General features: G+C 33.7%; 1 protein-coding gene across 2 annotated transcripts; it reads right to left on the minus strand.

Moving 5' to 3' along the window:
- Positions 1–564: 564 nt before the first annotated feature.
- LOC149877815 (uncharacterized) lies at positions 565–20,489 on the minus strand. 2 transcript variants are annotated; one of them, XM_090073659.1, is made up of 3 exons: positions 20,389–20,489; positions 1,223–4,393; positions 565–1,116 (listed from the first exon to the last, which is right to left on the minus strand). In XM_090073659.1, the coding sequence occupies exons 2-3, from the start codon at positions 4,331–4,333 to the stop codon at positions 631–633; spliced, it is 3,597 nt and encodes a 1,198-aa protein (XP_089929785.1). In that variant the 5' UTR covers positions 4,334–4,393; positions 20,389–20,489; the 3' UTR covers positions 565–630. The 2 variants fall into 2 exon arrangements, with proteins under 2 accessions (XP_089929785.1, XP_089929786.1); XM_090073660.1 differs by having other exon boundaries at positions 20,430–20,475.
- Between the last annotated feature and the right edge of the window lie 3,772 nt (positions 20,490–24,261).

The raw sequence follows: 24,261 nt of genomic DNA on the forward strand, positions 1-24,261 counted from the left end.
ATTTCACGGCAATTGATTATTTCATATATGATAAAAATTTATTGAATTATAAAATAACATATAAAGTTAGATAACATTCTCTGATTTTCGTTCAAGCTTATAATACACCGCCCTCATAACACTCCATACAGCAATTATATTTAACCAAATTTTCCTTAAATGTTGCTGACATAAGACAGTCAAACTTTTTACCACCTTTTTTTTACGGATAGTCAAACATTTGTGAGCTGTCAAAGTATTTATGAAGTTTATTTTTAATTCTTACATATTCTGTTTGCAATGTCACATAAATTTTGAAACTTTCTTTTCGCTTTCCTTAACGAACATGTCATATTTTTTTCTTGTTGCGTTTGCAATACTCATTCTGCTTCTATATCTATCTTATTTAATCATTTTTATTAAATAATTTAAAATGTAACAAATAAATTACACATTTTATTGGAAAGCTTACATACCCAGAAAACATTCTCCTAAAACTTTATTAAAATATATAAATTTACTTTTATGAAATTGTTACATTAGCTCATTTAATATAAAATAATGTCTTGTAAAGAAAAAAAACTATTTAATAATTGGACTAAAGTTTCTTTTCTTTTCGGAATATTACAAACTTTATGGTTTGATATCAGTTTAGCCAGAATAAATATAAGATATGACTGCTGAATACCATCTTTGCATTTTTTTTACCAACCAATTGATAGGCCAAGCCCCTATTTCACAGTCTTCACATTTACGTTGCTGCATAGAAACCTCTTGGTATAGTGCTACTTGTCGACGACAGGCGATTGCAGCAGTTAAGGATTCATTGAGAGATTTTCCGGAATGTTTTAACTGACAGAGCATATTGATCGTTTTATTTACATCAGTAATTTGCGGAATTTTAAAGTCCACATCTTCTTCATTTTTACTCAAAATATCCATCTCGTGTTTGTAGGACTGAAGATCACGCTCAAGATTTTTCAGCTTGTCATCACTGCCGCCTTGCCCAACCTTGTCTTTTTCCTCTCGAATTAAATGATTCATGTAAGCCAGCTTTGCGTCATTGTAAGGAGTTATTGCATTGTGCATGAGAAAACATGCAAATTGGACGCTGGACTTTTCAATAACTTCTAATTCCTAGAGTTTTATAACAAATACTTTTAAGTAAATAACACAAGTTTTGCGAGACATATTGACGATGTTCTACAAGTAAATAGAAAAACAATGCTTTTAAAATTTGCACCTGTTGAAGTTCACCAATTGTCTTCTTTTTGTCATCAATCATCTTTTCTTTAATCTCGGCGGCTGTAAGTTTACTCTCCAGAAGTTTTATTACCTCTTCGTTCACTGTCAGCTTCTTTACTACTTTAGATTCGTAATAAATGTGAATATGCTCTTGATAGCTGTGGCGACAATTATTGCAGTATCCATTTGTTATACAATCACATTTCATTAGCTTATCATCTCCTGCAGTATTTTCTAAAATATTATCTAAATGACAAGGATCACGACAGGCTGTGGCATAGTGTATTTCCTTAAAATCCTTTGGTCCGTAGATTTTCTTGCATCTAATATTAGTGCAAACAGCTTTTGGATAAGGAAGGCGGACTATCTCCAGTTCCTCAATTTCATATGTTTTTTTCTTTTCCAATTCTGTTATGGTCATTGTCGTCTGGATTTCTTTACTGTGTTGAACATTGATTTCAATGTTGTTTTGAATGTTCTTGCTAATTTCAGCCATAGGAAGAGTTAGTTTCTGAACAAGTTCTCGAGCGCTGTTTAGACTAATAGTGCTATTGATTGTGTGAGGTTTCAATTCCGAAATGTGCTTCAACATTCTCTGAGTCTCGGCATTTGACTTTTCCCAACTTGTCGCAAAGTTTTTTCTCTCCCCTTTGAGGAAATCTAATTGACAATTTTTGCTTTTAACAGCTGCAAGAAATCGAAATGCTTCGCTGTCAAAGCAATAGATTGTGTGATTGGATATTGGTATTTCAACCTTGTTGCTTTTTAATAGAGTCTTAAGAACAGGCAATGTGTCTCCAGGTCGATAAAACGTTCCACGAGAATTTGTGAAGCAAAACATAATGTTTTTGCTTGCATCGCAATGAAGGTAGGTTAAAAGCTCTTTGATGCAGAACTCAAATATGACTGTCAAACGACTATTGTTTGGCTGCAATAAAATGCAAATTCCGTGAAGCTCTTCAAGGTAAGTAAGAGTTCCAAGTATGTTTTCAAAGTTCTTTTTATCTTGATCAGTTCCACGGATATCTCCAACTCCAGGTGTGTCGATAAGTCGAATTTTGGTATCATCTTTTATAAAAGAATAAACTCTTGTACTCTGTGTAGCTGACTCCCCGGTTCTCTGAACCTCATTTTGATCTTCGCCAGTGGAAACGCTAATATCGTTTTGGTGTTTATCACAGATGGTAAACTTGGTAGGAATAAGACTACAAAGCTCATTCTGCTCAGCCTCTTGAAGAGTTTCATAGTTAAGGTAGCATTGAAATCCGTTTATCCAAGTAGATTTTCCAACACCAGTTTCTCCAAGAATCAAGATGTTAACTTCTTTGAAAGTTCTCAATCGAGATAAGTGTTCCTTGAAAAACTTGTTGTCATTATGCATATCATAACCTGATCCGTGTTTGGCGTCAGTGCACTTGAACTCATATGAGTCTGAAGGGCCATAACCGCACAAACAGTAGAACTTTTCATCAAACCCAAATTCAATGTTCTCTTCGCATTTGGCACATTTCCATTCAAAGTTTACATTTGGCTTACATTTTTTTCCAGTACAAGGTATGACAAGATTAACTCTCTTGTTTGGCTTTGAATTAGAAATAGTCATTTGGATGGTACATCTTGCCTTTGCAGTCAATGCTACTGCTTCTTCTTTTTGTAGTAAATTCTCACTTAAAACCTTACCATCTTTAAAAACTTTAACTGAAATTCCATTTTTTGGCCACAGATCAGGGTGGATATCACAATCAACTGCAAAAAACCTGGTGCCGTTTATATTTTTCTTTATTTCTTGAAAGTAGATTTGTCTGTTGGCATTCCACGTATCTATGTTTGAAGTTTTGGCATTATTCGTGAAATATAGCACATATGCTTTGCAATTAAAATCTTTCAGCATTTCTTCTTCAAGATATGTCCCATTGCCTATGTACTTAACGCCAAGATTTATTAATGACTTTGCAAACGATATTTTTTCTTTAATGTGACTCCAAGAACTAATCTGAGCAATTATCTTATCAGGAGAACTTTCTTCAGAATTGAACCGTGCGATTAATTTTTCAAGGTCGGATTCTTCCGCTTTTTCTGATCTCACCGCTTTTAATTTTGAAGCCAGATTAGAACGAAAATCTGCTTCTTGGAGATCAATTTTTTTTTTAACTTCAGCAATTTTTTTCATGTCAGAACCTTCGACGCAAAAACGATAGGTTTTGGCATCTTGGTAGAAATCGTTTATTTCTTGCTTAGTCTTAGAAAGATTTTCAAACCAATGGACAATCTTCAACAATGTTGATTCCTGAAGATATTTGATATTACAGTTGATCTTTGAGGAAACGCTTAGGTAATCCAAGATAACTGACAAGGGAATAAGGGTATAGATTAGAGGCTTGCCACGCCCTTCGTTACACTCACCGACTAGGGTAGGCATCCGTTTCATGAGCTTAAGAGCTCCTTCAAAAGATGTCGGAAGGTCTTCTTTACTTGGAAGAATGTCTCCATAGATGTGAATTTTAAAATTGATATCTCTGCTTTTATCAACTTTGGAAAATTCCGCCAAACCATTGCCTGATATTAATTTTTCTATTGCTTTGAGTTTAGCAGACAAACTTCCTTCAACTTGCTTTATGTCACGATTGTCGGCGTTGAAGTATTCAAAAGACAAAATGGAGTTAGCTCCCCAAGAGATTCCAACAACAACATGGGTTGCCATTCCCGACTCAATTGCTTCCAAAACATAGAACTCCTTAAGAGCTTCATGATAAATGTTAACGGATTCCTCCTTCGTTTTAATGTTGTAAACAAGTGATCTCTTTAATATTCTGGTAAACTTCTTCTTGTCCTTTAAGTATTGACCAGAACCCTGAAGTGTGAGTAGACCTGCCAACACGCTTACTTGAAGCTCAGCCTTGACGTCGAGCTTGGAGAACTTCTCGCCGTATGAATCAGAATTAATGAGTTGAATATCGGAGCAGTAATTATCAACAATATTCAACGTTTCTTCAGGTATTTTTTTTTTATAAATCGAAATCATTGGGAAATAGTCGGATCTAGCATCGTAAAGATCACCCAAAGAGGCAACGCTACCCAGTGCCGCTCGCGATGATCTTATGGAATCCATGTGAAGAAGTAATTAAGTTTGTCCTTGGTTACTTTAATTCAATATTCTCATTATATTTACCTGACAAAATAGAAGAATAAATGAAATTAAAACTTTCTTTCACTTAGGTTTAGTTAACATATTTTTGTTATTACAGAATACTTTTTAGAAAACAACCTTCCTTCATTTTATTTTGAACACTTTGTTTTTACTTACTTACAGGTTAAAAACAAATGTATTGTTATTTATGGTTTTATTTAGACAAGAGTGAGTTGACACGGTTTTTATTACTAAAATGTCTAAATAATTTTTTTCATAATATTAAGTTTAATAAACACATTTAACATTAGTTATACATTTTGTGCAGCTGTTGAGTTTTTCATGTAAAAATGCACAAACTTAATAATTTTTAAGAACTTACTTAAAATTTAACCAAGTACCAAGCAAATGTCGATGACTTTCGATTTTAAAATGCATTTAAATAAAATTGTGTTTGTATGTTTTAATTGCTTTTTTCTTGAGATTTTACCAGTTTAAGCTTAATAAAAAAAAAGACTCAAGTTTTTTTTTGTAAACGTTACTTTTGCATGAAGAAAGTATTGCATGAAGTAAGTACCTTAACCTTTTCGTGAATTTGTTTAATTGCCTCTTCAGCCACTTTTTTTAAATAAAAAAAGAGCATATGAAAAAACTAGTCTTTTTCCTCCAGTGTTTTTTTATGTAACAGGTATTAAATTTATATATAAAATAAAAACTTATCTAATAATTAAAGACAAATGACAAGGTTTTTAAAAAAGATCAACGAGCAAGCTATCATTAGGAAAAAGTTTAATATTTTAAAATTAAGCTTTCCTTGCAAAGATGGTGAGATGTAGCTAAGCTGCAAAGAGCTAACAAATAGAATACATGTAGGATAACTGCTTTTGTTTGAGACTACACTGAGTTTGGGTTTTTAATTTGGCTTGCGATCTTTATGATAAAAATATCTTTTAAATGGCTTTTAAAAATATCAAACTTGTTTTTTAATTTAAAAATATCAAACTTGTTTTTTAATACTAAATTGAACGCTCTCTAATGCCTTAGTTTCAGTCTGATTTCCAAATGTATTAATAATAATTCTCTTAGCGTTTAATATTTTAAAATTAAGCTTTCCTTGCAAAGATGGTGAGATGTAGCTAAGCTGCAAAGAGCTATCAAATAGAATACATATAGGATAACTGCTTTTGTTTGAGACTACACTGAGTTTGGGTTTTTAATTTGGCTTGCGATCTTTATGATAAAAATATTTTAAATGGCTTTTATAAATATCAAACTTGTTTTCAGCAATAGAGTTTTGATATTTTACTTTACTAAAGTTTGGCTTCTTTTGCAAGCTTGAATCTCAGTTCTCCAAATATTGAAAACAATTTTTATGTCCCAGCAGTTACCAATGTTGGTAAATTCCCTTTACAATTATTCCAAGTTTCTCTGGAATTTTCTGCATAAGGAGTTCCTCAGGAATTTTCTGTGTAAAGAGTTTCTCTAGGATTTTCTGCGTAAGGAGTTCCTCTGGAATTTTCTGGTGCAAGAAGAAATCCATATTGGTTAGATTCAATTCCTAAATTTTTTAAATTTTCCTTGAATTTCAATGTTGTCGTAATTCTATGAAAAGATGATATATTTTTTATATTATAAGTTTGATCATATAACAATAATGTTCTCATATGAGAAGAAATAATAGTTTATTGTCAAACCTTTCTTTTAACAAACTAATTGCAATGTTATAGTTATCATTTGTAATTGCAAGTCCTGTTATAATAGAAACTATATCAGAGAAATCCGAGAAAAGATAATCTTTTTTGGGTAATTATTTAGATTTTCCCTGAGACACTAAAGAGTCACTTTATAAACTAGATAATATTTTTACATCTGACTGCGAATCAATACATTTTACAAAATGCTCTCTCTTTTAATACACTCTTACAATCGCGTCATTTTTAAACATTTAATGCAATAACAATTACATACATTAACACCTACACTCCTTAGCACTTATAAATACTAACACCTACACTCATTTGCACCTACAAACATTAACACCTTCGCACACGCTAATTACATCTTGAAGACTTTATTCACGACACCCTCCCCCGATTTAAGCTGACACTTCGGCTTTAATAAGCTATTTTCCATCTCGTCTTCCATGATGTAATAGATTTTTTGTCTTGCATCCAATTTCGCCAGTCTCGTTTCTCTTTTCAAGGTATCCTCTTCGGCTCTGGTTTCCAAATTCTCGTCCGATTCGATTCCGCTTTTTGCACCGCAATCCATTTCCAACTGAATTGGTCGTTCAATTACATAACCATTTTCCAGTCGTATTTTAAAGCCACGAAAAACTCCATCGTTCCCTTCAATGTTGTTTTCAATTCGACCTTCACATCGTCTTTAATGAGCACCATACTCCCGACACCTGGGAGTTTCTCGTTGCCTCTCTTTTCTCTTGCTTGTTGTTGTTTTTCCATTGCGTGCACGTACTCGTTCATCCATCTTTTCGTTAAACGATTCTTACAATTTTTCACAAACTTGACTCTTCGTAATGCTCAATCGTCCGTTGTTATTAAATCGATATCTTCGTCAAGCAAACTGCAGGTCTGCCCCTCATAAATAAATTAGGCGTTGCAACTTGATTATCGAACTGGTCACCTTGGTAACAAAGTGGTTTATTGTTCATAGCGCATTCCACATCCAACAATACTTCTTCCAATTCAAAGAAGCTTAGGATGTTCTTACCAATTGTTTTTGACAAACTTTTCTTCATTATTTCAATTAATCTATCAAACAAACCTCCCCACCACGGCGTTCTTGATAAGTTAAGCCTACATTTTATGGCCGTGGTAGCAAGATAGTTTGCAAGAACTTCATCCTTCTAAAGTGTTAGTAACCACTTCCCTGTTGCCACAAATATCTTTGCGTTATCACTAATCATCATTTGTGGTGGTCTTTTTCTTGCAACAAACTTCTTTAAAATTCTCTGAAGTTCTCCTGCCGATAGATCATGACTAAGTCTTAGATAGACGGCTCTTGTACATGCGCATGTAAACATTGTAACATAACATTTTTAAACCAACTTTTCTGCCGCTTTATACTTTAGCGGACCAGCAAAATCAACACCTGTAACCATAAACGGTTCGATATCTTCAGTTCTAAAGTGTAGTAACATTGCTCTCGTTGGCGGTAACAGCAGTTTCACTCTATATCTCTTACATAGATTGCATTCACGAATGACCATTTTTACAGCAACTCTCAATTTTGGCATCCAAAGTCTTTCCTTTATGCTACTCATTTTATCTCCAACTCCCCCGTGTAACGTTTTCGCGTGATGATGCTCAATAATTCTTAGAGTTAGTTGAAAACCTTTTGGTACAAATATTGGATTATACCCAGAGACTTTTCCGTGACGTTTCCAAAGCTGTTTTTCATCCTGTTTAAATACCACATGGGACTTTATTGCAACAGCTTCTTGTAGTAACTTAAGATTCATTAACTCCGCTTCTATCATCTCTTCAGCTTCCAGTGGTCCTGTTACTTTTTCTTTATTCCGAAAATTGTAAATATACCTTTTTATGAAAGATAATATTCTTATGATATTCCAATACTTGTGTTTACTCAAAATTTCTTTAAATATATGATGTCCCTTTGTTTCTTCTGTTGCCATACTGACGTTCACTTTCACACCAACATTTTCACATGATGCCTACGGCGGTTCTACTATTTCTGGTTGGAATGGCCAATTTTTTTTGTGTTTCAACAATATAGGTCCATTGAGCCACAAGCTTGATAATATCTCAGGACTCACTCCTCTTGTTCCAAGATCACTTGGGTTTTCTTCTGTTGGGACATAAAGCCATTTTAGTTCTCCATTCAAAAGTATTTGTTGAACTCGGTTCCTGACAAACTGTGACCAAAGGCCCCTTTCTTTTAACCAGTAAAGTACCGCAGTACAGTCAACCCAATGATATACTTCAATAACATTATAATTGTTTAAAATCTATCTAACATGACTCATTAACTTGCTCATGGTGTGCGCCGCTACCAGCTCCAGTCTAGGTTGCTTGTTTTTAAATATTGATGGCTCGCTGCAATGTAGACGCATGCACATACTGCTGATTTACTTGCGTCTGAAAATCCATGGAGCTCCATTTCATGATTCTTTCAGACAAAACGCTCCGCAGAGTTGAAATAGCTCTTTTAATTCTAATTGCCTTGATCCAGGTTTTCCATTCTTCTGAAATTTCGTTTGGAATTTGTTGATCCCATCCGAGTTTTAACAAGCATATTCGACTGTATAGCAATTTTCCAGTGATTAATACAGGTGCACTAAATCCCAATATGTCAAAGACACTGTTGATAGCGGATAACATTTTCCTTTTTGTTATCACTTCTTTATTTCCAATAGTGATGCATGCAGTAAAGCCAATAGATAGTTGATCCGATTGTTCCAAGGAATCCCAAGTATTTTTGTTGATTTGACCTCTGCGTTGCTTTCCAATTTGCTTACTTTGCTATGCCATTTGTGCAGCTGGAAACCAGCTTCCATTAAGATTTGCGTTGATTTATTTTTAAACCTGATAAGTTCTTCTTCCGTTTCTCCACCTGCTTTTATATCATCGACATAAGTATTCTTCCAGAGCAAGCACCGTTTTTGGATAAATATCTTTGTATTTTGATATATGCTTTTTAATCGTGGCACCAAGAATGTAAGGGCTTGAACTTGAACCTAAAATCACTCTTGTAAATCGTAACTCCGTTAAATCCATTTTCTTTAAGTCTTTATACCAAATTAAGCGTTGTGCGTCTCTATCCATTTCGTGTATTCTAATTTGTAGAAACGCCTTCTTTACATCAGCTAAAACGCAGAGTTTATTCATCCGATTTCGTATGAGTATGTCAAATAATAACGGTTGCAGCGATGGTCCCACTTCTAGACAGTCATTTAATGAAGGTGATTGAGCAACTTTCCTAGCTTAACAATCATAAACAATTCTCATTTTCATTGACTCAACATTTTCTTTGATTACCGCTTGATGAGGAACGTAGTGAATAGTTTCTCCCGTAGGTTTTTCTGGTGCTATTTCCAATATTCCCTCATTGATCTGTTCCATCATTATAAAAATATACTGTTCCAGTTTTTCAAGTTTTTTCAATCGAGTCGTTACACTTCCCAATCTTTTAAGAGCCAAATTTCTGTTGTTTGGCAGTTTAACAACACCCTTTTTCCACAGCATTCTGGTTTTATAGCAACCTTCGTCAGTATGATACAGTTTTTCACTGAAGTCTTGGTGGAACATTGACTCGCTGCTTGTATCATTTAATCCAAGTACTTCAAACTACACATTTGCTCAAACTCATCACGATCAGTGTTCAATAAGAAACTTTTCTCAATACCAGAACTCAGTTGTGTTCGTCTCCCAGAAAGAGTCCATCCCAACATAGTTAATTTCGTCTCCTGGATCTTTATCCGGATTTTTTCCAAGAACTACCGATTCCGTGGTTTTAATCAGCAGCACCGAATATAATGTGAACAGGTTGAAGTTCGTCACTCCCTTCATCATCGCTAAATTTCAGCCTCCTCAGTTTTGCGAAGTGCTTCTTAACATCCTTAATCATCGGATTGGGTAAAAAGGTGAGTGTTTCCTTTTCTGCGTTGGTGCATTCAACTTTGATGCTAAACTCCGGTATCGCTGTTGATTCTACCGTAACGTTATACATTTCTACAGGCTTGTCCACCGTTCCATAGAGCTGTTCAATACCTTTACATTCCTTTCGTGTAGGTTTCGTTGTAGTTTTGTTATCAAGTTCGTACATATATAGGAACTTACAGCACCCGTATCCAACATTATCCTTGCTTTTTCACCATTTACTTTTGCAATTACTGTTAGGTGAATAGTTGTACTTGCATTAAGCACCGCTCGCATTGTTTCTTTTTTATTTTCCATTTTATCATCCATTGTTGCGTTCCCATCTTGACAAATGGACGTTTGATGTTTTTTGTTGCACTTTCTGCATCCTCTTAGTTTACAATTTACCGCCGAGTGTCCGTAACCAATGCAGTTGTAACACAATCTTTTGCTTGTTAGAATCTCCCTGCGTCTTGCAACAGTTAGCACCTTTGTACAATCTTTACTTTTGTGATTTTGTAACCCACAGTAGATACATCCATGCTTAACGCTACTTGCTATGATTTCTTTGTCATAGAGACCGCCATTGTATTGTTTGAATGTAGTGCTTCGATGTTCATAGGACCTTGACTGTTCGTTTGCGTTCTTTTTATCGCCCTTGGTTTGTTCGTCGCTTGGGTTAAAAGTTGAGTTCAACGGATTCCTTTCAATGTACTTTTGTAACTTTTCCACAATTTGCTCCAGTCCCCATTCTTCTCATCAATCATTGTTTTGTGTGAGTATTTCACGAACTGGTCCAAGTTTATCCATCAAAGAATACACGAATGATTGAACCGTTTGTAGTTTCTGCGTAGTTTTCATGTTCGTACAGTTCTCGCAAGCTTGTCGTAAAAGTCGTGAACTTCTTTGATTTTGTGCGTGTTGTGTATAGCCGTCAATCCTTCCAAATCTTTGATCAATGCTTTGTGAACCCAAATATCTTTTCCGTAAGTTTCTTGTAGTATGCGTTTAGCTTCATCGTATACCTCCAATGATTGTGGTAAACAAAGTATGTCCACTCCGGGCTTTCCTTCGACGAGTTCCAGTAAGTAGTTGAATTTGCTGATGTTTAATATGTTTGAGTTGTCGACTTCTACAGTGAATTGATTCCAAAATCGTAACCAGTCTTAATAATCGCCATTAAATTTTGTGATTGTGTACTTTTGAAGCTTGAAGGATTGCCGAGTAGCTTTGTTTTCGTTTCCAAGAGATTTGCACAATGTTTCTTTCATTTTTAGTTTCTTTAGATACCATTCTTCTTTTCTTTGAAGTTTTCTCAATGAGGCTTTTTCTGCTTCTTTTTGTATCGTTAACTGCTGTTCCATGATTTGTTTTTCATACTCGATTTTTCTGATGCATTCGTTTTTGTTTATCCAATCCAACATGTCTTTCATTTTGTTTTTAATTTCAATCGCTGTTTCTACTTCCGTTACTGGTTTCGAAAGCCATTCTTCTACCGAACCGATGTTTTCGCCGTCGTCAAGCATTTTTCTGGTCAGCTCATCCTTTGCCATTTCAAATCTTCCCAATAAATTTGTTATTTTGTCCAGCGCCAAGATTATGCTTGATTTGTCGCCATTAATCGTGTTGCGTTCTATGCTTTTAATCTTTATTCTAATCATGTTGATTTCTCTCTGGTAAGTTCGTTCTTAGTCCATTGTTCGCTAACTCGTAGGTTTCGCTCGTCTTGGCAGTAGTCGCCACCAAATATTATGTGGAATTATTTAGACATTCCCTGAGACACTAAAGAGTCACTTTTTAAACTTGATAATATTTTTACATCTGACTGCGAATCAATACATTTTACAAAATGCTCTCTCTTTTAATACACTCTTACAATCGCGTCATTTTCACACATTTAATGCAATAAAAATTACATACATTAATACCTACACTCCTTAGCAGCTATAAATATTAACACCTACACTCATTAGCACCAAAAAACATTAACACCTTTGCACACGCTAATTACATCTTGAAGACATTATTCACGACATCTTTATTTATGAAAACAAAATACTTTCGGACAATATGAAGTTTATTTGGACTTTAAAACTTTTTGTTACCAATATTTTTTTTTTTTTTTTGGATTTAAAGAAGAAGAAAATTTCTAAGTCAAAAGTGTTGAATATTTCTAAAACTCAAAAGTCAGAAAGTATTTTCAACAATACTTTTTTTGTTATAACATTATTTTTTACTTCTTTATGGCATTGAGTCATGGAAAAAGTTAATAAACACCTTTAACTTTAATCCACCAATATCATATCAACTTTCTTTCAAATATATTATATGCTTTAGTACCTATGAAAATAAACACTCAAGATGCAATATATTTTTATAGGAAAAGAACTCTTCTTTTTTCTGCTCTTCATTTTTGGGAACTCATAGCAAGCTTTTTACATTTTAATTAACATTGTTATTTTATGATCTTACAATCCCAAGGAAAAATATCATTCTTGATAATGAGAAAATATTTTTTCAAATTACAATGTAATTTCTGTTTGATTTTTATGAAAACCATTCTACCATGCCAGTTATTAAAAACCAAATAAGGTGTTTGGCTCGCATGCCTCAATTACTATTAGCAATTTTAGAAAAGTAAACGTGTATTACATGTTTTGGAAGTTGAGGGGGCAATTTCGATGAAAATATCAAAGGAGTTGTTTTATTTGGCATATTGTGGGTACAACAAAACTAGAACTAGAAGTTTTCTCTACAGCTTCTGTAGCAACTTTTTATCTGCAATAAAAAGTTGCTACAGAAGCTGTAGAGAAAACTTTGATAAAATCAGAGGAGCTGCAATTAAATAAAGGTAAACTAAAAATTGTTTGTTAAAAAAACAACGGCTTGATATTATAAGAATACCATAGCGGACTTGCTCGGAGTATCATATAAAAATATGTCTACACAAAGGTATACTATTACAGAGATCTAAACTTTCAATTATGCACCAATTATCTCTGTTAATGTAGAGCGTAGTTCTCAATGTATTAAACATTTTCTGATCTAACAGGCTTTCGGTTCAAAAATTCGAGAAAAATGCTAATCATTTATCGTAATTGCAAATTAATGTAAGATTATCCATTTTCTTTTATTTTGTTACGGAATATTTATTGCTTGTAATCGTGACTGTATTTTTTCATTTATTTAAGGCAATAAGTAGACATTGAGAAGACACTGAGTAGACATTAAGTGGAATTTAAGACTTTGAGTAGACATTTAGAAAATAAATGAGGAACTTAATACAAAAAACATGTATTCGAAGTTTTGTTAATGAAAAAACTGCTAGTTTATTGAAACTCAAGCTTTACTTCCAGTCTTCGTTCGTTTCGTTTCAAGTAGTTGTACAAACATAAGTCTTCATCTGCGTTGTTTTTCAGTTGAAAATCATGTGATCCAATTGGTTGATTTGGATAATTAGGAAGAAAGGAATTATTTATTTTCAATGACTGCTTTATAGGAATCGATTTTTACTTTTGGTTTTTGTTTTCAACTAATAGTATTGTTGAGAGAAGCCGTTTTGTTTTTGTTTGCTTTTAAAGTTTAATTTCTTACTTAATAGTTAACAAGTAATAGTATGATACTTAAAAACAACTCTTAAATTGAATCAGTAAGGTTCTATAAAAAGGTTTCTATGATAAGGCTCTTTCTATAAGAAGCTACATTCAATCAGCATTAGCAGTACCTGACAAAAAGGACAGTCCAGAGTACGGTATACTATAAACCTATTGCAGTCCAAAACACATTATAGTATAAACCTTTCATCTAAACCTTTATTTAAATGCATTTTAACATTCAACATATAAATAACTTTTGTACTACTGCTTGTGTTTTACATAATTGAACGATATATATTTTCTATTTTTTTTCTTATTGCATATCTATTCTGATTTTTTTATTATGCTGTATATTTCTACTATTACATCATTAATATCCTTGCATATACGTATTCTATTTTTATGTCCTAATGTATCTTTTCTACTATTTACTACTGTATCGGAAATCTTTTGTTTAATTATGGTGTATACTTACTACTTTTAGACATTTCATTTAAGTATTTTTATATTATTTCATGCAGATTCATTTTTTTTATCATCGTGTATGTATCCTACCATAATTTATGCTATATGTTTTCTATTTACATATTGCTAAATACATTTTCTGCTGTAAAACCTTGTTTCATCTCTATATCAAAAAAGTCTCCATAAAAACCACATGGTCGGTTGTTGGTTTACATTTTTTATTTGAAAGAAAAATATGTCTTAATCACTACATTAATAAGAATAAAGTTTTTCCCCCAAAAAATTCATCTTATTAATTCCCATGAAAACTGTGAACACTTAATAGCTCAAAACTTATAATATAATGGGCGTGGTATTCCATTGCTTAAAGACAAAGGCTTTCAGAGCTGCAATGTTGTTGTGGGCAGATACACAGGCCTTTGACCCAAAATATGCCAACATACTGTAATCCAACGGGTTCAAATCTAGAGAGTTTCGTGGTCACAATTCCTTCTCCCAAAAAATAGGTATGTTTTTTTTGACCAACTACTGCATCTTTCTGCCTGTAAGGGGTGGAACTCCATCCTGCTAGTACTCAAATTTCGCATAAGGGTCGAAGTTAGAAGTAATCCATTGCTGGCACTGTCATCCAAGATTTTAATGTAATTATCTGCATTGGCTTTGACCCCTGAACTCATAAAAATGGAGGACATCATCAGGCAATTACAGGTCACAACTCCAATCATCATCACAGAAGCAGTATGTTTTGTCCATCTTTTGGCTTTGAGTAGCTAATATAGCGATAAGCTCTGTCATTTGAAACGTAATCCACAGTAAAATGTTTTTTTATCTGAGAAAAGAATTATTGGTGGATTGGTTCTTAACAATGGACAAATGTTTTTTACTTCTTTTAAGTCTTTTGGCTTTGACTTTTGGATCCTGATTTGAGTAATGATGTAACTTTTGGATTTATCTCAAGACGTAGCCTTAGGTTCATATTTTTTAACATTTCCATTTATGTGCGCACTCATAGAGAGATCCTTGGCCATCATTCTCATTATTCGGACTGGATTGTGCTGAATTCGGTCATTGCACTAATTAGCCTTGAAGTCCTAAAAGTCTTTCTCTTACCATTTACTGGGTTTTCTCTCTATTCGAAGAAAAAAATTTATTAAAGTGCCAAAGTTAGTGGGGATTTTAAGGTTGGATGACGTAAGTTTTAGACATTCGATTAAAATTAAATTTTTTAGTTGTTTCTTAATAAATTTACTGATCTGATTTTATTCTTTAAGACTGGGATCTTTCCAACAAGTTTCACTAACAGCAATGCCATAGAACAACATGACGTAGTTTTAAAAAAGTAATCGAAAATAAAGAAAATGTATTCGCAAGTATAAACGAGAAAATTTTTAATGACGATTATCATTTATATTTCGAGATATTCAAAAAAGTTCAAACAAAACACAATATTCGTATTATCAAATTGTGGATCTGGGTTACAGATTAAAAAGAAAGTCCAGAAAAAGGTCAATCATGTAAAAAACCTGACCGAAAAATGACTGTAGAGATTGATACAAATTAAGAATAGTCCGTTCTGGATATTGAAAAAACTGTAAGGAAGTTAATTCCAAGTGAAGCAAAATGCTGTTTATAGCAATACAACTACCCAAAAACATTAATCAATATTTTACACAGTAACAAATAAAAATGAAAAATCTCAAAGCAGTAAAACCAATATAAAAAAAAGGAAAGAGACAAAAGTGATGACAGTCAGGCAGAGAAAATGGAGAGAGAGATGGACGGGTAACTACAGCATTGTTAGAACTGCGGAGTTTTAAGAAATAAAAAAAGGAGAGTGGATAACAGGGTTTTCAGGTTCTACAAAAAGAAGTAGGTCGGAGTTTTAACTTTACAAAAGGAGAGTAGAAGAAATAATTTTAACATAGTTTAAAGTGGAGACTTTTATTATAGATTACGATACATTAATGAAAAAGAGTTGTTTATATTAGTATTTAAACGATACTGCGCGTAAGAAAAAGTACACGCATTAACAAAAAAAGTTCAGAGTGCTTCCATTACATAGACCCAAGAGGTATCCCCATACACCTATACATTCAACCCCCTAACTTACCACACACTAAACCCCATCCCCACTACCCTATATTCATATAGATATTGCAGAAAAATCCCGCCTCAGATTGGAGGTCTCACCAAGATGCATTTCGTTTCTCTACTTCTTTATAATTAGAGAAAACTTTGCAGAATTCAGTATTAATGTCTATCACATAAATGTTAAGAACATTACTTACCATTCACCATTTTGAAGTAATTTATAAGAATATATTTATGAGAAGAAATTTAAAAGAAGAACTTTAAAAAAAAGTTGTTTAAAAGAAGAAATTTAGAAGAATTTAGAAGAAGAAACTTATGAGAAGATTATAAAGTTTTTTTTTTAAAAGAAGTTACTTAATTGAAGAAGAGTATAAAAAGAAGTTTATGACAAAACTTTGTAAGAAGAACTCTAAAACAAACATATAGGAAATAACGAGAAGTACAAGTAGAATGAACCGCTAAGATCCAAACTCTATGCCACTGTTTTTCTCAACTTCCCCTGCTTCGTTTAATGTTAATACTCCCGAGGTACACCACAAGATAACTTTAATAGAAATTTGATAGGAAGCAACGACGTGAACGACAAACGGTTTGAAAGAATCTTAGAAAGATAACAGAAAGATCAGAAATGAAAAATACACCAGAGAAACGAAATGATGAAACCCTTCTAACAATCCTACTTAAAAAGTTAACTCTTTCCGTGAGACCCTCAGTTGATAGATCCAGCCTCCCAAAATTTAATGGAAGTCCCGAAGTAGACATAAAAGAAAATTTCCTTCAGTTTAAAAGAATATCCACCTTTAACAATTGGAATAGCCATGACCAACTTTGTGCATTTCTCTTGTGTCTAAACCAGTCAGCATTCACATTCTACGAGTCTCTGCCCGATAAAACCAAACAACGCATAGACTCACTCATACAAGCTTTTCAAATTCAGTATAAACCCCCTGAGCGTGTATAGATAAAAAAAAACGCAGCTATATAGTCTTAAAGAAGGATATGACAGTCTAGAAAAATTCAGAGCCAACCTGAAAGAGTTGTGCCAAGAATTTTATGTTTCCGAAGAAACAAAGTGAAATTTATTCATACAAGGCGTAAATCCTAACCTTAAACAAAGACTCCTATTAAGTGAATCAGCAATATACCGAAAAGCAGACAGGATAGCACGCGTCAACGACTCTGTGCTTAACGGCGATGAATAAAGAATAGTTTACGCCGTAATGAGAGCCAAACTGCAAACTAAAACTGCAAAGACAAACTCGATTGCACTTGCAGAAATTGATGCACCTCCACTAAACGCTTACAATACGACACCCCCCAACTTAGCCAACCCTGAAAATGCAACTGGAGAAGTCGTAAGACTAAAACCGGAACTAAAACAATCAAAACAACTGACGGAAAACCAAGCTACATCACAAAACAAGTGCTACAAGTGTCATAATGTAAGTTATATTGTCAGAAACTGCAACCAAGTCTTCCATGATCCCCGGATTTCTTTACCCAAAAACCCACCACCTGAATTCTTCAACTATGGACCTTATTTTAGAAACAGTGACAATAAATACAACTCCAATTGGTCCACACCTCTAGAAAACTTCCAAAGAAACCCGCGAAACAACATAACAAAAAATAATTGGCAATAAAATGACAGAAGATATAAAGATAAAAGCTATAACAATAGAAAATACAATCAGAGCCCAGATGATGATATTAGCAGGTCCCGGACAAAACCTCAGTATATTAAGGAGAATTCCAGACACCAACCATCTTTAAAAGTTTTAAGATAGAACTGCAACCATAATACCTTCCATAATAACGATTTAGACTCCCAAACACTAATAAACCCCTCCTTTTCCAATAACTACCTCAAACCTTCCCCATACAGCTTTCCAGATGCTACATTTAATATAGGAGAAAAAAATAACTGCCCATTGTCAAACTCACAAGCTATTGATAAAATAGTCCACGGCAATGGATGCAAATTAAATCACGATGCTCATTCTATAAAAAGTTTAAACCAAATCCAAGAATCACTAGTGAGCAAAACCAATCCAATTATCCCACCGAAAAATAATGTCTCCAATTGTAATAATTGTGAACCTTTACCAAGCGCCATGCAAGTAGAAACAAATATTGAAATAAACCAACCTCAAAAACCTCTTTCTGTTCCCAGTCCAGTGCAGATCATGTTAGATAAACCCCTCATTCCGTTGGACGTGCCCCACGTTCCAGGATCTTATCAAATCATCAATCAAATACAAAAACACCAATAAATTCGCAACCATCCTATTTAAGGATATGTAGAAAGGGAGATAACCAGTGGAGGAGATTACTAGTGGACACTGGTGCTGCAATAACTGCCACAAGTTATAACTTTTTTCTACACTATTTTAAAATTACACGTTACACCTAAGTGATTTGCAAAAAGTCAATTACGCCCACAAGGATGCACTATCAATACGAGCAATGGTAACACTAAACTTTGAGATTCAGCAGATACTTTACCCATTTAGAACATGCGTAATAGATAATTTAAACTATGACATAATATTAGGGAAAGATTTCCTTTCCGAATATAATGGGATGGTTGATTTTAAAAACAAAAATTTGACACCTGAAACCAAACCTAACGTCAAACAAAACATTATTTCTATAATAATAAAAAAACAGACAATAATGATACATTCCTATTTTCAATAAATAACCATAATTTAGCGAAGGAAGAGTTGGATGTTAGGCAAGTTGAATCAATATATAAGAAAGACTTAATCAGAGAAACAAAATAATTTATAATAAAAAACGAAATAGCACTAGAAAAAGAGGAGGTTAAACGCCAGAAAGAGTGGACCTCGAATAGCTTCACAAGATAAATGACTTAAATGAAAAGATTATCCCTGACAACATGAAAAAAGCGGCGCGACTATTAGTTGACATTAATCAATATTTGCTCGACAAGAACGAGATACTCTATCACATATACGAGCCAAGCAAGAAATCAACCGAAGGGATTTATAAATAGTTTGTCATGCCATCGAAATTCAGGAGCGATATTTTATTCTGGGCACATGATCATGCTATGTTAGGACATTTCAATTTACTTAAAAAAAGGTACTTATGGCCATTAATGTACTTTGAGGCGGAAAAATGGATACAAAGCTGCGCAGAATGCTCCGAGAGAAAAGGAAACACTCCACAATATAAAGCCGCATTACAACCCATCCCGGTAGGAGAACCTTGGGACTAAGTTGTTTGTGATGTTGTTCGATCATTCCCTGTTACTCTTTCCAGAAATAAATATATACATGTTTTTCATGACAGATTGACAGTCTGGCCAGAAGCTTTCGCAACATCTACTACTGACACAGTTATTTTATTACAGTTACTATTAGATAATATAGTCCTTAGATACGGAGCCCCACGAACATTCTTAAAAAGTTGAGGTACTAACTTCCTTTCGAAATTGGTTAGTGAATTATGCGGTATGATAAATATTAAGAAGAAAAACCCGAGTCCATACCAGCCTGAATGCGAGGGAATGGTGGAAAGATTAAATGGAACCCTAATTAAAACGCTTTAAATGTGCGTAAGCGACATCCAAAACTAATTTTTGGGATAATAATTTTGAAATAAAATATACAATTTGTTTTTTAACTACGCAATTTTTTTAAGGAAAGTTTTGAAACCTCGTGTTGAACACATTTCAAGTAACTGAAAAGTACATTTATTATTAAGTCTAAAAATATTGAGAAGTATTTAGAAGTATTTCGTTATTTTTATGGTTCTAAGCGAAGGTTTCATCAAAGAGTTGCATAAGTAAATTTTTTTTGGCCTTTTTGCTGAAAGTATTTTTAGATATGATTAAAGTCATTACAATAAATTATTTGGTCTTTTAAGTCGTATATTAAGTTTTGTTGTTGAGCTTCATGGCTTTTACGGTTAAGTAATTTTTTTATATTTGAAAATTTAGTTCACAAGTAAATTTAAATTATCCCACTTGGAGTGTGGCAAATTTAATTGTTAGAGCAACATTAAAACATTAAAGCAATCTAAAAGTAAACCAAATTTTTACCATCTTCATTTATTATTTATTTTTATTATTTATTAAAAAGGACCGAAAGTGTTTTTTTCTAAGTCAATCAAAAGTTTTGTTTTTGCATTATTTTAATGTTATTACATTTAATTTTAGAACATGAAAATGAAGAAATCTCATTCGAATCCAAGTTTCGTTACAGTAAAGTAATAAAGAGAAATAAAGCAAGAAACTTACTTCCTTCAAAAAATAAAAACACTTCAGTTCAAAAAACCTACTTTGTTCGCAATCAACGGCCAAATCTTTTCGCTTACAAAATTTAATAGTAAAAGTTCACCCGGCTTTATTATTTCACCCATTCAACAATGCTGTTCATTATCTTTTAAGACACATTATCTTTTTTATCTAAATCTGCATTGTTATATAATATAGCAGAGAAATAAATTCTGTTTAGAAATAAACAGAATTTAAATTTATAAGTGAAGTGATAAGTGTTAAAATAGCAATAAAGAGCTCATGAGAAGAAATAGTTTTACAGAAAAGAAAAATGTGATAAGTGTTAAAATAGCAAAAAATCTTGTTTTACAGAAAAGAAAAATGCATCGACATGAGTTGCAGTTAAGAAATAAGAGGATTATGTCAAAGCACAAACCAAGATTTATTATTGGCTGAGACAATTCTTTAGGCGTCAACAAAGATATAGAATTTAAAAGGCGGTATAGATTTAGAATGGAAACATTTTTAATACTAGATTTGAAGTTATTAACAACCATATCAACAATCAAGGTTGCTCTCTTTCATCTGTACAACATCTGGCAATTGTATTTTGGTTTTTTTGCTACTGGTGAGTAGATATTCAAGAAATGGTATTAGATAATACTTACCCAACATCAGACGTATTTAAGACGTCTTTAACTTATTTTAAACTCATTTAGACATCTGCAACTAGTTAAATACGTGTTTAGGACGCCTTTTGCATGGGTCTTTAAGACATTTCTCGACAACCAGTTTAATACGTCTTTAAGACATCTTAACAAAACGTCTTTCGGAACAGTTTAAGATGTCTTTAATCATGGACTTGCAGCGTTATTGTTTTTTTTTTGCAAACCATGCTAGTTGCGAATAGTTCAAAATATATTGTTTTATACAATAGAAACTAAATTCTTTTAAAGTCTGTCTGATTCTTTGAAAATTTTCGCCTCGTCTTACCAGTCACATTAACTTTCTTTTACTTATTAAAGATAACAGTTATATAACAAAGTGTTAAGCTTAAATTTACATAACTAGACATTCTAAATATTTTAAGAAATAAGGCGGATGATAAAAAGAAATTGAGATCATTTACTTTATTACTTATATACATGTATAACTTGAGATGTAATAAATAATACAAAATATCAAATAATTTATTGCTACCGGGAGCAAAATGGTTCCATGTTTAGTGAGCTACTCCATCTACTATTTTGCTGCAGTCTTCCAGTTTATTAATATCATAGAATTTTTCTATTTGGCATTGCTCCATTACACAAAGGGATGTAAGGTGGAATTCATGTGAAGACAAAGACGACGATCAATTTGATGTTTGAAGTTGATCTTTTTGCTGATCAGTTTGAGGAGTATGTTTTTTTATTTATATATAACTCTCAATACCCACGTTGCATGTGAGTATTGAGAGTTATATCAGCAAGGCGTTTAAAACGATGAAAAGTGACAGCACGGTAAAGCTTTCGATTGTTGATTTGGATAGTTTGACGATCGATGTGAGATCTTCAGACAAGTTTGGGTACAGTATTAAAGTGGCGACGGAGAGCGTTTAAAACGTGATTTTGTTTGATCATTATTCTTTTTGTTCAGAGTCTCAGAGGAGGATTTTGGTTTCAAGATTTAGCGACATGTGTAAGATGATTAAGCCGACTTCAGAATTTAGAGTGAATCGCGAGAGGGGTAAGTTAATGTTTTCAATTGAGACTCAAGGTATTTTTTTATAAAGCTTTAAGTTTGAAGAAGAAAATGTCTCAGACAAAATGCAGGTTCATCGCGTGCAGCGGTTAGAGCAGTTGTTTCGAATTTCAAAAATAGTTTCTTTTTCAAGCGTGATTGATGTGTTTGTTGATAAGGACAAACCGCTGATTATTTCTTCAACGGGGGATATTGGAATGGTGAAAGCGTATTTTCTTTGAAAACACTTAAATGCTTTCAAAAAAAATTTGGGTCTTTCAAAGAATTAAATTTAAAAAGGGGTTGCTGGAAAAGGGTGAATTGGGCCCGAGCAATAAACCGGATACAACAGATTCATATCCTTTTCCGCTTCTCAGGAACAATCCATCTCTATTGACAGATGTGTTTTTAGACCAAGGGCTTAAAAATAAGCCAGATCCTGCTGCGATTAATTTCAATCCTTTTCCATTCTTGTTCATGTAAACAACGCCTCGTCCTGTAATTTTATCGACCGGCAGAGGAGCCTACACCTGCAAGGAGTCCTGTGGCGAGAGCTGGGACGACTCTTGTTGCGAGAGTGCTTCCGAGCATACCTAACAAAGGAAGTAACGCACCGATAAATCCTCCTTCCATTTTTGAGTTGTGCATCAACTGACTTTTGCTCAGTTTGAGTGTGACACCAGTTCCATTGCCTTACGGTTTTTTAATTTTGTTCAATTGAGACTTTGTCACTGCCAGGACGTGATTTCCATCCAAATCTTGATGAGACAGCCTTATACTGACATTGTTCTCTTCTTGAATGGCTTTTTTATTTTATCAGCTTGACCCTGTGAAATACTCAATCTAATTTTTTGATAATTGCTCATTTTTTTAGCAAAAGAAAAAAATTCACCGAAAGGTCGGGCAGCACTGAGGATATTCTTTCTCTGATGTGATATCTCACGATAATTTCTTCACCTCTAAAATTGTTCGAGTTTCCATTTTGGTCCGCAGTTTGCCTCTCCATTCTTGAAATTTTACTCACCACAATTGGAAGGTATATCAAGTGAAAAGGTTTTTCCACAACTTTCGCTCCTGGCTTAACCTCTGGATAAAAAGAATAAACGTCGTTTGCACTTTTTCCATCCAAATAAGACGAACCGATAATGTCGTTTGTCACTCTAAGCACCGACGTTTCTTCAATCCTCACAATATTCTCATATTCGTAGGTGTCGATAAAACTTGTCACTTTATTAGGATTTGCACGATCTTCTTTTTTCTCCATGTATATATATTCCTTTTTGTCAAATCCAAGGAGTGACGCTAAACTTTTGAGCCAGGTAAAAGCAGTCGACGTTGGAATGCCTTCCTCTGATATAATATTTCTCGCACTTGTTTTGTTTGGTCAATTGCAAATCGTCAAAGATCATTAAATTGATTTTCGTGGCGTCAAGATCTTCAGGTTCAGGCACGTCGTCGGCTGTTTCAAAAAATTGGCATTCTATGTCGGTTTTTCCGCTTCATTGTTTTGAAATCTCCTCAATGACTGATTCAGGACTCGCGTTCATTTTTTCAATCTTACTTTGAATGTTGAACAAATCGAGAATAATCTCTTTTGGCAGTTTTCTCTAGAACGAGCTTTTAAGTATTTTGTATTCAGGTTGGAAAAGAGATTTCCCAAAAACTTGCAAATTGTTGTAATCGAGCCATCCCGGTCTCAGCAGCAAATTCAGAAGCAAAGTTGTTTTTCCGCAGCCTGACTTCCCGATGATGCTTCCTCTCATCCCGATGATGATTCCTCTCATGCTTCTCGGCAAAAGTTTGTTGTTGTTCCTTTTGTTCTTTCCAATATTCCATGATAAATCAATCACTTTCATTTTTTAAAATTAAAAAAAAATTTATGTGTAAAATGTAGTGTCAAATGCAAAAGAAAAACAGAGACGATTTATTGGAGAAACGAAGTCTCTAGAAACAACAGAAATATGCTTAAAGGAACTTGTGATGTTTGCGGAATGACCAAAAACAAATTTGTTGTGTCCACAAAAGGAGGCGAATTGGTTGAATCGCTTAACAAACTGTCCAGCAAAATCAAGCTTCCGTGGGCTAAATTCCCTGGAAAAATGCACATTCCTGGTATGAACTTTGCAGGGCCAGGCACAAACTTGGATAAAAGACTCACCTCGACCGACATGT

Source organism: Hydra viridissima, unplaced genomic scaffold (genome assembly GCF_058129835.1).
Source record: "Hydra viridissima isolate aposymbiotic clone 2 unplaced genomic scaffold, HvirCarnegie_v1 scaffold_16, whole genome shotgun sequence".
In the NCBI taxonomy this organism is placed as follows: domain Eukaryota; kingdom Metazoa; phylum Cnidaria; class Hydrozoa; order Anthoathecata; family Hydridae; genus Hydra; species Hydra viridissima.